Raw genomic sequence first — 16,965 nt, 5'->3', positions numbered from 1 at the left:
GATGATAAAAGTATGTATGTTGAGAAGGAGAAAAATTTGTCTGAAGAAGAAGAAATTACTGGTGTGAAGAAGGATAATTCTACTAATATTGTAAATATTGATGATCTAGATTCTGATGATGAGCCTATCGAAAAGAGATTGGATCCGAGTAATTCTAAAAGATTAAGGAATATAACCGGAAAGGATGTTGCATCTGCAAGCAAGCCATCTAAGGCTCCCAAGAAAAGTGTTCATGTTGGACCTGCTAAAGGTTGGAGAAAGGTTGTGGCTCCTACTAAGAAAAGGAAGGAACCACCTTCAAGTGACTCTGAGTATGATGACGATTAGAATGTTTAAGACATCATGCCTCTAAAGAAAGTTGTTGGGAAAAATGTTCATACTAATGTGCCTGAAGTTCCCATGACAACATCTTTGTTCACTTTATTGAAAATGTTGAAAAATGGATTTGTGTACCAAAGGAGGTTGGCTTTGGAAAGAGAACTTGGGAATGATACTCTTGAATGTAAGGAGGTAGTAAGTCTTATTGAGAATGAAGGATTAATGAAGAGTGTTGATGGGTTTGGTAAGTGTTGTGAAATGCTAGTACAGGATTTCATTGTGAACATTCCTATGGATTGTGATAATAAGAAGAGTAAGGAATACATAAAGGTGTATGTGGGAGGTAGATGTGTGGAGTTTTCTCCTGAGGTGATTAACATGTTTATGGGAAGGTGTGGGGATGAGCAGGCTGAAGTAGAAGGAACTGATAACACTGTTTATAAAGAACTCGCTGCCAAACAGGTGTCGCAATGGCTAAGAAAGGGTAAGTTATCGGGTAGCAAGTTGAGTGTGAAGTATGTTGTGCTTCATAGGATAGGAGCTACCAATCAGGTTCCTACAAATCATACTTCAACCATAGCTACGGGTTTGGGTAAATTTATTTACATTGTTGGAACAAAAACCAAGTTTGATTTTGGGTCTTATATCTTTGGGCAAACTCTGAAGCATGCTAGTACTTTTGCTGTGAAAATTCATATTGTTTTTCCCTCTCTAATTTGTGGGGGGAAATTGAATCAGCACCCTGGGATCTTGATCAGTTCTGATACAACAAGTAAGAGGAAATCTCTTATATCCTTGCATTATAGGTTGTTTGTAGGAATACGTGTCCCAAACATTGTCATGACATCTCGTAAGGAAACTGTCAACTCAACCTCAAAGGATGGAATAATTGTTGAACTGAAAGATACCTGCAAGGTTTTGGATGAAACCATTAAAACTTGCACTGAAAAGAAAATCAGACTGTAAAGACTGATCAAAGCTTTAATTATCGAGGGTAATGATGGTAATGCGGCTGATGATGTGGAAGAAGAAAATGAGGAGGGTGAAAATGTTGATGTTGATGTTGCTACTGATGGAGAAACAGATGTCAGTTCTACATCTGATATGTTTTGATTATTGCTTCTATATTTGTTTTGTGGGTTATGCCCTGCATATTTGAGCGCTTTTAGCACTTATGGTCTGTAACATAATATTTTGTATGCTCTGCTACCTCTATTTTCAATTTTTCTCTGCTACTTCTATGGTTGTTTGTCAATTTTTTGGCTAAAAACGGGGAGTAATGATTATTTGGTATTTTGCTCTCTTTTGTCTATGCCTAGTTATGCATTTTTCCCTTGAGAGGGAGTACTAACGGAAGGGGAGTAGTTCTTGCCTCTGTTCTGTTATTTAGGGGAAGCATATGTGTTTTCTCTTCTAACTTAATGATGTCATGCTTACTTAATGATTGTTCATATGTGTTGTTGTGAAGTCGGACCAAATGTCTTGACATCCTGTCTAGAAGAATTTATTTTTCTCTGCATAAAATTTGTGTTGTGAGTGGTTATTTCTCTCTGATGTGACATTCTCTGTGGGGTTGGTTTTATCTTGTTATGAGGTGTATGGCTTTGATGTATCTTGGAGAAGTTCCAAGTTTGTTTATTGTGCATTTTCTTTGAAGAAGTTCTCTTGAGTTTATTGGTTTTTACAAGATATGTTTTACAAAGGTTGTTTTAGTCAAAACTTACCAAAGGGGGGGATTGTTAGATTATTTGTATTGTGATTGATAGTATTTTGATAAAACAAGTGAAATAGCAAGATGTTGGACAAGATGTCTTGACATGCTTGTACGACATCGTGGTGTGTTGTGGTGTTACATTCTTGGAAGATTATTTTTTTAGCATAAGATTAGTGAAGATTCTTTGAAGATTTGATTCACGTATTTTGTGGCCCAAGAAGCGTTTGTTTTAGAAGTAAAGGTCGATTTAAGTTTTGTCTTGTTTCCTAAGAAAGGATGTTAGAACATTTAAGGAGACATCATATTTGATTTGATCAAATTTGATTTGATTTGATTTGATTTGATTCTGCAGAAGATTGTGCAGCAGTTTGATTTTGATCGGTTGATTATTTAGCCTGAAGCTCATGCTATTCTGGGACTATTTAAAGGACGATTCTAAACCTAAGAAAACAACTAAGTTGCATATGTGATAGTCTATGTTAGGGTTTAGTTTGTTCATTATTATTTGTGAGTCATTCTCGTATCACTCAAATGCTTGAATTGCACTGAGTTTTTGAATTGTAATTGTGAATCACTCATGAGTTTTTAAGTACGAGTGGATTATGTTTTATTGAAAGTGTGTCTTCTATTTATTGCTAGAAATTGTTATCATTGTTGTGTGATTGAAGGAAAGTGAGAGAGATCTCATATCTAGGAGAGTCTTGGATAGAAATTCTACGGATAATGATTAGGTGAGAAGTTTGTAAAATCAGAGGTTGTTTTGAACTTCAAACTAATATTATAGTGGATTTCCTTCATGACTTGGATATCCCCAGATGTAAGTGACGTTGCACCAAACTGGATTAACAATTGACATGTGGTATTTACTTCCTGCTATTTACTTTAACACTGTAATTGTTTGTGTTGTGACAATGTCCTTATCCTGGTGCCGTAACATCGTATATGACATTTATTATCTACGTACCAGAATTTCAATTTGTTTTTAACGATATCGATTTATTGTAGCGTGTCTTATAATCGTAAAATATAGCCTATTCAACACTTTTATGTTATAAGAAGTTTATGGTTTTTCATTGTGACAAGTACTTTTTAAATTAAACTAAAAGTATGTTACTAGATTTTGTCTTTGATAAATTAGGAAGATTATGTGCAGAATATATCTCTATAGTATTATTAGTTTCAGAGACAATGGCGATTGGTGAGTCTTATTTTCCATGGAAGTACTTAATCCCCACCTCTCTCTCTCTGTAAATGTTGAGGTAGTGTTCCATTTGGTATATACTCATAAACAGGTAATATTATGCTTCTATGAGCCCAGTTCCCAGCCTATGTTTCTTAGAGACAAAACTTGTGGTTTTCTCTTTCTCACACTTTCATTCAAATATTATTGATGTGTTTTGATAATATGATAATGAGATTTGCTCTTTAATAAATATTGTTGATTCTCAATAACTGAATATCATAAATTATAAACAGTAACTGATGTATAGTTATGAAAATTTCCTCCATGAGCCATTGAACAGGTTCTCAAAGCTAGTCAAACAAACATCAAAAATACAGAAAGAATGGGCCATTTGAAAGTACCAGAAAAGAGGAATCATATTCCAAAAAGTAAAATAAAAAATAGGAATCATACATATTGTGAAGCAGAAGTTTAAGTAGTTTTTCAATTCAACAAAAAAGGACTGAACTGTGTGCAATTTCGAAGGTGCATATCTTTTGGACTTTTTACAGAGACAATCCAGAATCATCATCCTCTTCAAGGGAGGAAGCGTAGATAAAATAGAGAGACCAGATAAGACCGAAGACACCAAACAAGATCCAACCAAGAAGATTATTGCTAAGCCCAAAGGGAAGACCAGTTCCTTCGGTGCTCATTCTCTCATCTACCAAAGCCATGGCTGCTGGACTTGATAACGTTGCAGCAGAGATAGCTGCTATCAAGGATGTTCCCATTCCTATGTTTGAGCTGCTTTCTTGCACATCAGGTTTTCCTTCAAAGGAACACCTCACTCTTCCAACCTTAGCCATTGATGGCAATCCTATAGAATTATTTTTGGAATAAACTAGTTGATTCACTAGGAATATTAATTAATTGAGGATAAATTAACTTACCAACTACGGTCTGGAATGAGACTCCAAGAGGTTGCTTGTGCACAAGACCTGTGCGGATGATTGAAGATGTTGAGGTGCCAGCAATAATGGTTGCCATTTTTCTTCAATATCGATTCAGGTTTCCTAGTATGGGTAGCCAACTTCTGTCCACACTTTGTTTATTTCATACAAATGGGAAAGTATGTCGCATTGTCAATCTATGCACCACACACCGTGGATAGATTGGAAAATGAAAACCCGTTAGTAGATATATCCATATCTACAAACATCCAATTGAGTTTACCCACGTGTCATGCGACCTGTTTGGTTTGCTGCCCAACACTTCACTTGCACAACCATTGCTTCACTATCATTCATGAATCCCCAACTATAACTAGAAGACAATGAATATTAAATTCCTGAACACCACATTAAAATTGTTGCTAATACTTTTCATAATAACCCTCCTTTAAAATTTTTGCACAATACATTAAAAAATAAAAATCACTATCATTTTAAAACAAATTTTATTTATTAAAATGATAAACAAAAAAATAATTAATTTTATACAGCAGAGTACTCAATTGGTTTGAAATTGTGAAAATAAATATGATGGTAACAACATTCCTATATAAATTACATTAAAAAAAATGTATTCCTAAATAGTACAATAAACTAATATTACACGAATGATACTTGAATACCCACTGCTTTCTAGCCTCGTGCAACAGGATAAAGAAGCACCAAGTAATTTCAATAATCATATAAATCTATCCTCCAAAGTCCAGAGTAAAACATATCTTCGACTTCTAGTCTGCACGAAACTGACGTAAAATAATGGTAAACTATGGTGGCATAACCTGTAACAAAGCACGGGAATGCATTATTTACACAACAAATGGCATCTCCAAACACCTAACATGTCCATTGTAAGTCATATTTTTCATCTTTATACCACTACAGATAGCTTAATTTTCTAAAAGAATATATGTAAAAGTTCTGTGAGCTACAAAGGGCTTTACAAGAAGAATTTCCAAGAACAAGAAAGAATCGACTAAGGCAGGTAATCAATAAATGTGCCAGCAGCAAACTAGTCAACCAACACTTGCCAAGTAGAATCATTTTAGATGTTGGGGCTACGCCTGAATATTGCAACGTTGCAAAAGAGGGAGGTCAAACTTGATATATTTGGACCAATAACTCTTGTATCTTGCCAACCCAATATCCATCCATGGCTTCCTAATTCCATCAAAGTGGATAACAGCAGCTTGCTCAATCTTATTTGTGTCAACGACCGAGTCATAACCAAGGCCAACAATATGCCACCGTCTGCCCAAAACCATAGTTTTGTTATAGAAGGTGAGCCAGCCTAATGGCAGACTGCCGGCGCTAAACAATGGCATGTTGGAACCCTGCAATTAATTAACCAGAGAAAATCACATCAGATTATCATTGCATCAGAACTTTATAAAAAAAATACGCTTCTGCTCCATCTTATGCAATTTAAATAAGAACTTCGACACATTCCTCATTAGAATCAAACATCAAAGTTAGAGATACAGAAACATAGATTTTTTTCTATTTTCATTTCTTATTTTTTACTTTTAATTACAGAAAAGCCACCTTGTTTATATTCTTTTGCAATGAACAGTGAAAGCAATTAAAAAACTGTTTTAATTCTAAATTACTAAACCAATACAAGGAGCAACCGAGAGATTTTGGGGATGGGTGTAAAATAGATAGACCAAACAAAGAAAATAACTAGAAGCATGTAACAAAATATATATCTCTGTTAAGCATACCTTTTGCAAATATTTGTGATAGACACCAGTTAAATTATGCCTCCTCCACTGCTGCAAATCAAACAAGTTCATCCCAAATGCCCATGTACAAGCATTGACATCAAACCTCTTTGCAATGTATGGATTTGAGAAGTTTATGAACATATCCATCCTACGAAATGAAGTTTCACCTTCCTGGCAAGTCCCAACTCCTGCGATTACTTTTTCATTCATGTCAATATTCCATAGTGTGCTGAGATCTTGTTGCACCACCACATCATGATCAAAGAGCAGAATCTTATCTAGAGTGGGGAAGATATCTGGCAAGTAGAAACGGAGGTAGTTCAATTCAGAAGTATATCTTGGATCACTGGAATTTTGTTTCTTGAATGTACTGTACTTGGACAACCACTCAAAATTGTCTATGTTCTGTATGTGGATGACGGCTTTCCCAGGAGGGTTTAATAAGAACCACATTGAGATTGAAGGAAAGTTGAGTGAATTGGTCACTATATGTAAAACAAGTTTTTCCTGTTCCTGCAATTTAAAAGTCGTTGTCAAGTTTTATTGCCATTATATATACAAACTTAATACTTCTAAGGAGATATCATATAGTTTTCCTATCTCATTGTGTTTCATGTATTGGCTAAAACTTAGACACTTCTATAAATTGCTTAAGACTAACAATGTAGAAGAGGTCATCCTCCCTAGAAAATTACTTTTTTTTCTATGATGCATAGTTACGGGTACGGTACCCGATACTGCAAACGGCATTTTAATAAAAATCAAAGTACTGGTATGTCAGTAGAAAATAAGAATTTGTCAATAACATGTATTAATAGATAACTAAAATTGTTCAATTTACAACAAAACTTCAACGTCACCATAAAAATTTAAATAATAAATATTGTGTTAAGTTATCATAACAAATAAACGTAAATACATAAATATATTATATCAATCTATGAGAATCATAAATTTCATTCAAAACAAAATAATGAAAATAACATAAGTGCCAAGAGTACGGTATGTGTACGCGGTACGGGTGAGAACCCGGTATTGGTACATCACCATTTTAGAAGTACCCGTGCTTTAGAGCTTTTCCTTCATTATTTAAGTTTGTATGTGATGTTATCAGAAACAAAAAATAACAATAGTTACAAAATAGTTCTTCAAGAATAGAGAAATTGAGAAAGGTGTAAATGACAAAAATGAAGATTACTCCATATGGTCTTGAATACAAGTAAAAAAAAATACTCATTAGGTGGTTTCAAATATGTGCAAATTTAACTAAGGTGTAAATGACAAAAATGAAGATTACTCCATATGGTCTTGAATACAAGTAAAAAAAAACTCATTAGGTGGTTTCAAATATGTGCAAATTTAACTAAACTCGCTATATATTTAATGATGATATTCTTAAAATAGCTTAAATTAATACAAGGAACAAACTCCTATAGAGATTTTTTTGTCTTCGTTCTATCCTAATGTGGCCACCTCCAATAATCTTACTCAAAATATGAGTGTACATCCCATAATATTTGGGTGTACGTAGTTCGGTCATGTCATGTCCATAGTGATGTAGATGGAAACTTAATTTTAAAGCCTTAAAATGTGTCTATAGAAGATATTCTTCTATCCAAAAAGAACACAAATGCTACCACCCTCCATCACATAAACTTTGTCCCTTTTACTTCCTGGCCTTACTTTTAGACCAGAAGTTGAGGTTCAAACTAGATGTGGCAATGTTGAGACTTAAATTGATTCTAAAAAAGATGGAAATGTTGGAACTGGTGTAAGATACGAGAAGAATATAATACATACAAGAAAAAATGACATTCCTGTTGGGTCTTAGTAAAATGCAAAGTTGGTAGCTAAAAGATTCATTCAAACCTATGGAGTGGATTACTTGAAAACATTTTCTCCAATTGCAAAATTAAATACACTAGAGAGCTATCATCCCTAATAGCTAATTGTGGTTGGAATTTGCAAAAATTTGATATAAAAAATGTCGACCAACATAGAGAACTCGAAGAAATTTACATGAAATTGTCCTTGGATATGGTGAACAAATTGCTGCCATCACTGTTTGTAAGTTAAAAAAGGCATTAAATAGACTAAAACAATTACCAGGAACATATGTGGTTTGAAATATTCACTAAAGCTTAGATTTGAACTTCAAACAACACTAAAGAGGCCATACTCTCTTTTATCAAACAATTAGTCAAAGGGAATAACAGTGTTATTGGTGTATGTGGACGACATTATATAATGATAGGTGAAGTGGAGCAACAATTGTTAGATCAACACTACGCCAGGAAAAAAAATGAGATTAAGACCTTGGAAAAAACAGAAGTATTTTCTTGAAATTGAAGTGGCCTACTCTAAAAAAGAAATTATTATATTCCAACAGAAATATATTACAGATCTTTGGGAAAAGGCTGACATCCTGCAAGTACATCAATCGATCCAAAGGTAAAACTGGAGAACGTTGAAGAAGATATTGTAATTGATAAGGAAATGTATCAAAGACTAATCGACAAAAGTATATACCTATCATATTTACAAATTACAAGACATGATGTTGCATTTGCAGTAAGCTTAGTCGGCCAGTTAATACACCGACCAAAAGGGACTCATTTATAAGCTACAGCAATCAAAAGGGACTCATTTATAAGCTGCATCCCGAAATAGGTAATGTTTGAAAGAAACTTCAGGTAGAGGAATTCTGTTCAAACAAAATGAAAGTGCGGGTTTGAAGTATATATTGATGCTGACTATATAGAGTCAATCGTAGATAAGAGATCAACTACAGAATATTACACTTCTTGAGTGAGAATCCTATGACTTGAAAGAGTAAAAACAAAATGTGATATCAAGATCAGGTGTTGAAACAAAGTTCAGGAATGTTGGAAGGAATAAGTGAACTACTATAGTTGAAAATCATCTTGGAAGACTTGAGGATAAAGCGAATGAACCAATGAGACTTTATTATAATAAAAAAAATCTACTATTTGGATTCAATATAGCATGATAGAACAAAACATATTGTCAACATTTTATCAAAGAAAAAATTGGTCTAATCTTCACTCCATATATCTCTTTCCAAAACAACTTTGCATATCTTCTAACTAAGAAGTACAAGAATAACTTTGAAAAGATCATTTCTAAGCTGAAAAATGGTAGATATGCATTCATCAGGGGGAATGTTGTAAATAGTATACTTTATTATTGGGTAGTAGTAATTTGTATTAAGTTCATTAGTTCAATAGTCAAGCCCATTAAGTTAGCATAAACTATATAAATATATTAGTGCTTGTAAATTATTCATACTTAAAATATTCAATTTACATTGTTTTTATAAGAGATGCTTAAAAATTCCATTATGAAAGATGATTGTGCGTCTTCTTGTGCTTCTATTGATTTGACTACTTGATTGTGCAGTCCACGGAAAACTACAACACCAACAACTAAGTCTTATCTCACTAGATGGGGTCGGCTACATGGATCAACTTTCTTCATAATGTTCTATCAAAGACTATGCTTCTATCCAAATCATTAATCTCGAGATCTTTCTTAATAACTTCTCTTATAGTCTTTTTGGGTCTTCCTCTTCCTCAAATTGTTTGTCTTCTCTCCATCTGATCTACCTCCTTACTACATAATATATAGGTTTTCTCTCTACATGCAGAAACCACCAAAGTCTATTTTCCATCATCTTCTCTACTATAGGTGCTACCCCGACACTCTAATATTTTCATTTCTAATTTTATCATGTCGAGTCTTACCACACATCCACCGCAACATCCTCATTTCTGCTACACTTACTTTATTCTAGTGTTGATTCTTAACCGCATAACATTTTGTCCCGTACAAAAATCGCATGTCTTACCGCAGTCCAATAAAACTTTCTCTTCAACTTAAGTGGTACCTTTGCATCACATAAAACACTTGATGCCTTTCTCCATTTCAACCACCCAACTTGAATTTGATGGTTTACATCCCCTTCTATTTCTCCATCATTTTGTACTACGGATCCAAGATATTTAAATATAGTGACTTGAGGGATAATATGGTCTCCAACTTTCACCTCTAGGTTAAAAAATCTTCTTCATTTGTTGAACTTAGATTCCATATACTCCGTCTTACTTCTGCTTAGGAGAAAACCATGTGTTTCTAAAGCTCGTCTCCAAGTTTCCAACCTCTTATTTAAATCTTCCTTTGACTCTCCAAGAAGGACTATATCATCTGCAAAAAGCATGCATCTAGATGCTAGCTCTTGGATATGTTCCGTGAGTACATCCAAAATTAAGGTAAAAAGGTATGGTCTTAGGGTTGAACCTTAATACAAACCAATTGTAATGGAAAAATCGCATGTCTTTCCACCCTGTGTTTGAACACTAATCAATACCCCTTTATACATATCTTGGATAGCTCGAATATATACAATACTGACCCCTTTCTTCTCTAGAGCTTTCCACAAAATCTCTCTAGACACTCTATCATACACCTTCTCCAAGTCAATAAAAATTAAATGCAGGTCTTGTTAGTCCATCCAATACTGCTCCATCATAACAACATCGAGATTTTGCGGTTAAGATCATGGGTTCTTGCATCTCCTGAATTGTTTTTTTCTAAAACCTTTATTGGCTCCTTGAATTATGATGGAGAGGTCAGCCTGGCTGCCATTTGTTCCATAAAATTCTTCATGCGTGATGCTAAATTTGTGTCATCCATGTTGGCTCACAATACCAAGTTGTTATGGTCCCTGGTTTGGGATCGCGTTGACATAGTCTTAGACGCAATAGAACCTTTCCTTCGGCCTATGGTAAAGGCAAAAGCGAACTCATCCTTGCTAGAGTTTCTTCTTAAATTCACAAGTTTTATTAATAATTGTTGATGATTTTTATTCTCAATCATAATGCCTTTAAATAGGCCTTAAAGGCTTAATTAGAGCAGGTTAATAACTAACGTTTCCCTAAACTTATTGTCACTTAAATTTAAATGATAGTATCCTATTTAATAGGAAAAACTAGTTCTAATCTAAAATCTTACCTTAAAAGTACTGAAATTCAAATTTAAATATTTCGTTATGCTAACTTATTAAAAGTAAATTAAACAATAAATCTTAATCTGTATAATTAATCCTAATCAGCAGAACTAGAGGTCCATATCATAAATTTACTGACATTAAACTTGCTAGAACAATTTTTCTTTTTCATGAGTTACATCAGGGTTCAACAAAAGGAAATGCACAGAACAAATGAATAAAAAGCAAGAAAGGTTAAATAATTTTTGAAAAACTTATCAATATTTACCTTGGAATTAGACACAGTTGAGTTAACAACCACTCCACATGCCAGAACATTGTCAGAGAAGACAGCATAATGATAAAGTTCCGGATCATGAATCTTATTTTCATTTGGCAGCTTTCTATCCTCAGGCCTCAGGGAAAAGTAATCAGCAGTTAGTTGCATAGAAAGACAGTGAAGACCTTTAGAGGTGGTCCTAGCAGCAAGATGAACAAGATGGGTTACTTCGTGTTGATGAGAACGAACTTGTTCTTCAGCGTTATCATTCATCGCATGGAGCTTAGCAGCCATAGCAGAGCAGTCTGGGAAAGCTCGGTTGGCTTTAGACAGTGAACCCTCCATGTGTCTCATTTTCTGCAAAGCACTGTGAACTTCACTTGTTTTCAGATTGAAAATATTCTCGTGTTTTTTTAACAACTTATGTCCCCTAAAGTCTACACAAATGTTCTCTCTATCATTAATTTTGTACTGAAAGACAACGTCATACTTTCGCAGATTGGAATTTGAACTTTTGAGAAAAAGTAATGTTTTTATCACTCCAATTTTAACTTCCTTTACTGAAGTATGTACATTTGATTTGCTTTTATCAGCACGGGGGATATGATGGTGCAAATAGAAGCAAAGAGTCGGCTAAGAAAATTTGTAGTAGTGGTGAGGTGGAACAAAAGGTAATAATTGCTGAAGAAATTGCAAGTCACAGAATTACAGAGAATACTTACCTCCTTGAAAGATCTGAATCTTTGGTAGCTTCTCCAACAGCACGTTCCAACTCTTTAATTCTCATCCTTAACTCCTTCACCAAGTGTGAGGTGCTGCTTGGTGGAAAAAATCCCAAGTATGCTCTGGCTCTGATAATTTGATCCTTAATCTCCAAAACTGTCTGATTTGTCACTTTGCGAGACCGATGGCGTGAAATATAACGATGTTGGCTTACTGTCAAACCAGATTGCTTTTCAGTAACTTTAATAATATTCTCAACTTTCTTTCTTTGAAAGGGAGTTTGTATATTCTGATTGTCCATAACTGTTGTATTAAATTTCTTCTGAAAATAAAAGCAATTTAAAAAGGTTAATATTAGATTACATGAATAAGTTTCTCCACAATCTATTTTGCAATTATACATTGAACATGTATACACCGAGAAAGTTTTCCATCTACCGTCATTATTATTTCTCTGTATATAATATAATCCAGTTCCCTGCCAAGTAAAAATACATGTGTTTGGGTAAAAGCATGGAGATGCAAAACAAATACAACCTTTAATCTCATATATTAATTGTTGAAATTACTTTGATATCTTTGCTATTTTTACAAGAAATACAATTATTCTCCATGAGTAGGTGTAAAAACACTTAATGTCAGGATTATGTTTATAATAAATTTTCAAAATCAAAACATTAAGTGAAGTTCCTTGGCTTTGATGATTTTCATTTTTTCTTATATATAGGACCAGAAGAAGTGATACAAAGGAAAACAAACTATTGTTTTTAGAAATGGAATGCGTAAATAACATGTGATAACACATGTCATTTATAACTATTTCCTGGATCTGTTTCAAATTACTACAATAGCAAATCAGCTCGCATCTGGACGTTGATATATAAGCCAAAAAAATAACCAAATAAGACTTTTTATAGTCTCCAATAAAACTAGGTTGGCTTCAATTACAAAAGCTGATCTCTTTAGAAATTGACCAGAAACTCCAGTCCTCTGCTTAAATCATAAGTTTCAAGCATAGTAAACCTCATGAATTACTGATTTGTCAAAGTCCTTCGAAGTCCAGACCTTCCTAGTTAGCTAACCATTAGGCACGGCAAAACCAACCACTAGGGATGAATTCAGATTTGAAAGTGTACAAGCAAAAAATGGAGAGCAATCAAAGGAATCAATTATCAATCTCAAGTTGATTGCCCAACAAAACCTCAGAATGAAAGCAACATGAGGTTATGCTTTTTGATAACTTCAACACGGGGTTATGCTTTATGATAACTTTAAATTTAAATTATAATGTCAGAAAGTAATAAAGCATTCCTGTCTACAATGACACATGTTAAAGAGCGGTTAAGTAAACCTGTATTCTTACAATAATATTAGCACAAAGAAACAAGATAATAAGTGCGATCTATAGGATGTCAAGCAAAAAAGTGCAAGTCTATGATCCAATTTCTTATCATGAATAGTATTTACATGGCTGGAGAAATTGATGTCCAAAAAATAAAAACCTCGGCACAGCTCATATATCTGATAAGTTTTGTTATGTCAATATGGTTCATTTAACTGTCACTAATGTAGGCTAGGATCTCTCCAATTCTCAAAAGAAATGGAGGGTTCCATTTGGAGAGAGAGAGAGATACAGCGGGATTTGGAAAATTTTAAAAAACAATAAAAGATGGTGGGATCCACTTGATGGAGAGATCCACTATCTACTTTTTACGTCCATATATCTCACAATGGATTCCTCCATTTCTTAACATAGCGCTGCAACTTCCACTAGTTAGCAACTTCGCATTAAACTTTGACTTTTAGAACAAGAAAATAGCAATCATGTGGCCTCTAGTTTATAGTAAAGGAAAACCAAAAAGAATAAAATAGTCCTAACCTGATCTCCACCCGTGGAGTATAATCCTTTCCACTGAGCTTCCTGGTCTTTTGTTTCATCATGGTCGAATTCTGAAAGTTGATTATAATTTTTAAAAATTGCCAGTAACCACGATATTGGGCACTTCAGTGCCATTATATTGACCAAACAAATTAAGAAGTTCATGGAGGGATGCAAACCTTTCTTTTCCAAAAAATTATTTCTGGACCCCTCAATTCTAGACTCCACAGGATCAATATTTTTTTCCGAAGGGTCTCTAACCGTGGAACCAAAATCATTTTCTTTATAACCAACTTGCTTTGCCGCTTCTAATTCTTCCGAGTCTTCCTGTGTTGTAAAAAAAAGGGCCCAAATCACAAGCAAAGTTTAGATGTATTTATTCTCCAGATCAATTCAGGAAAACAAGAAAGATTTCTAAGTATTTAGCACACAATGGCATAAACTATAATCAAATATTGCATTATCCGTTCTATACTCTATAGCATTAAATCTTAAAAGGATCTATTCTATATTTCTGCAACAAACAAATAACAATCAACTCAATTTCCAAAGGAGAGCATTCAAACTTTAACTCGAAAACATTTGCTATTGAATTTTAAAGAAATGAAGTGAGATTGACAGACAAGAAGATTATATCTTAACATAGCTGCAATTTCCTTTAGGGAACAATTTCATGTTTAACTTTAACTTTTAGAACACGAAAATAGCAATCAAGCAGCCCCCAGTTTATAATGCCAAAAATTCAAAAAGAATTAGTCCAAACCTGATCTCCATCTGTGGAGGACAATCCTTTCTGCTGTCCTTCCTGGTCTTGTGTTTCATCATCATGGTCGAATTCTGAAAGTTGATTACAATTAAAATTTTAGCCCGTAACGACAGTGTTGAGTATTTCAGTGGCATTATGTTGACCATACAAATTAAGAAGTGAACGGAGGGATACAAACCTTTTTTTTCCAAGTAATTATTTCGGGACCCCTCAATTCTTGAGTCCTCAGAATCATTATTTTTTTCTGTATTGTCGCTATTCTTGGAACCAAAATCATTTTCTTTATAAACAACTTGCTCTGGCTCGTCTAATTCTTCCGAGTCCTCATAATCATTATTTTTTTCCAAATCATCGCTATTCTTGGAACCAAAATTATTTTCTTTATAAACAACTTGCTTTGGCTCTTCTAATTCTTCCAAGTCCTCAGAATCATTATTTTTTTCCAAATCATCGCTATTCTTGGAACTAAAATTATTTTCTTTATAAACATTTTGCTTTGGCTCTTCTAATTCTTCAGAGTCCTCATAATCATTATTCTTTTCCGAATCATTGCTATTCTTGGAACCAAAATCATTTTCTTTATAAACAACTTGCTTTGGCTCTTCTAATTCTTCAGAGTCCTCATAATCATTATTTTTTTCCGAATCATCGCTATTCTTGGAACCAAAATCATTTTCTTTATAAACAACTTGCTTTGGCTCTTCTAATTCTTCCGAGTCTACCTGAATTGCATGAAAGGGCCCAAATCACAAGCAAAAGTTAGATGTATGTATTCTCCAAATCACTAGATGGAAAACAAGAAATGATTTTAATTATTTAACACATGACAGCGTAAATCCAAATCAAATATTGCATTACCTGTTCTATAGCATTTAACTTTACAGGATTTGTTCTATATTTCTGCAACAAACAAATAAACAATCAATTCAATTCCCGAAGCAGAACATTCAAAGTTGTAGAAAGTTCAATTGACAGCTGAGGTTTTACAACAACGAAAAATCCCAAGTTAAAATAACTAAACATGAAATATGTTAACCATTATTAAACTTCAACAGAGCACAGGAAATTTCAATTCACCGACACCACAAATAAATCATATAGCTAATTAAAAAAAAAAAACAGTACGCTTCACAATATTTTCCACCGCTAAGATTCATTACAAGCGCGTTAAGCTATACAGCAATAAAGTTATCAGGTTTGAGAATCAAGATTCTTACAACACTGGATAAATCATCAAGAAACTCTCTCCGACCTGAAATGGAATTCAATTCAACAGAAAACAAAAATCAATAAAACACCGATATAATAAACAAAAATTGAAACACAGAAGCCGGTGAAGAAGAGATTAACCATCGCGTGTTAGAACTTGAAGCCTGCGAGAGACGAAAATGACCGGAGCGACGACGGAGAGAGAGAGGAGACAGAGGAGCAAAGTCCTCTGCCACTGATGAGATTGCTTCATCGATGATCGATCGCGAAGCACATTTCACGGAAACTAGATCACAGAGAAATTCGATGCGTTGAATAAAAGGAATCTAGAGAGGGATTGGCTAGGGTTTCTCGTAACTGTTTATATCAGTTATTCGGTTTTTAGAGAGAGAAAAAGAAAGAGTGGAAGCAGCTACATCCATAATCCATGTTCTCTCCCCTGCAAGAAATGCCCGGTTGAATTTCTTACTCTTTGTTAATTATTTTTTTCGTACTCCTACTATTATTCTTTTTCTATTTTGGCATTATATACTATCTCGAGATTTCTACCGCCAAGTAGGTTGACACGGGATGGGAAGTGGGAACAAAATAATAGAAGGTGTACTTTCTATTTTTATTTATTTTTTGTGAGTACTTTTTTAATTACAGATATTTATACTAGTTCTTGAACAGTTGTATAGTTGAGGAGATGAAGACGATAGATACGTGCTGTCGTTGATGTGAAGGTCAGTTGGTCATATGATATGCACCTGCCATGCCACACGGTATTGAAATGAAACGAAATGAGCATAACATGAAGAAAATTGAACTATCTTATTGCATTGAGTCACAGTATTCTTAGAATTTGATTCGCCAATACACAAAATTAGTTTAGTTTAGACGATAATCTCTTTGATTGTCTCATAAGAAAATCAACTATCACATAGAGGTTGTCTCATAAGGAAATCAATTATCACATAGAGGTCAGAATATGTTTATCAATACACAATCTCGAAAGTACAAGACGTGCAGAGATGATGTGTTTTTCCTTTTCCTTTTAAATGATTTTTGGTCTTTACTGTGATTTTTATATCTTCCACTTTAAACTAATGTAATGATTACAATCCTTTGAAATATTTGATCTAGATGACTAGGATTTCAAGCTTTAGTATCAATAGCTTTAAATGAAATGT

General features: G+C 34.0%; 3 protein-coding genes across 3 annotated transcripts; 1 reads left to right on the top strand and 2 right to left on the bottom strand.

Moving 5' to 3' along the window:
- The first annotated feature begins 342 nt into the window (after positions 1 to 342).
- On the top strand, positions 343 to 1,284 carry LOC127130287 (uncharacterized). The gene has a single exon (XM_051059324.1). The coding sequence runs from the start codon at positions 343 to 345 to the stop codon at positions 1,282 to 1,284; it is 942 nt and encodes a 313-aa protein (XP_050915281.1).
- A 2,233-nt stretch (positions 1,285 to 3,517) lies between these two features.
- On the bottom strand, positions 3,518 to 4,608 carry LOC127126087 (photosystem II reaction center W protein, chloroplastic). The gene is made up of 2 exons (XM_051054937.1): positions 4,148 to 4,608; positions 3,518 to 4,074 (listed from the first exon to the last, which is right to left on the bottom strand). Exons 1-2 carry the CDS (start codon positions 4,242 to 4,244, stop codon positions 3,761 to 3,763), a joined length of 411 nt encoding a protein of 136 aa, XP_050910894.1. The 5' UTR covers positions 4,245 to 4,608; the 3' UTR covers positions 3,518 to 3,760.
- Positions 4,609 to 4,710: 102 nt separating this feature from the next.
- LOC127126086 (probable galacturonosyltransferase 6) lies at positions 4,711 to 16,694 on the bottom strand. The gene is made up of 11 exons (XM_051054936.1): positions 15,935 to 16,694; positions 15,802 to 15,836; positions 15,443 to 15,484; positions 14,763 to 15,306; positions 14,582 to 14,655; positions 13,998 to 14,145; positions 13,819 to 13,889; positions 11,939 to 12,261; positions 11,226 to 11,583; positions 5,929 to 6,444; positions 4,711 to 5,538 (listed from the first exon to the last, which is right to left on the bottom strand). The coding sequence occupies exons 1-11, from the start codon at positions 16,044 to 16,046 to the stop codon at positions 5,263 to 5,265; spliced, it is 2,499 nt and encodes an 832-aa protein (XP_050910893.1). The 5' UTR covers positions 16,047 to 16,694; the 3' UTR covers positions 4,711 to 5,262.
- Positions 16,695 to 16,965: the final 271 nt, after the last annotated feature.

This window comes from Lathyrus oleraceus, chromosome 3 (assembly GCF_024323335.1).
Source record: "Lathyrus oleraceus cultivar Zhongwan6 chromosome 3, CAAS_Psat_ZW6_1.0, whole genome shotgun sequence".
In the NCBI taxonomy this organism is placed as follows: Eukaryota; Viridiplantae; Streptophyta; class Magnoliopsida; order Fabales; family Fabaceae; genus Lathyrus; species Lathyrus oleraceus.
This window is presented reverse-complemented; position numbering and strand designations above follow the sequence as displayed.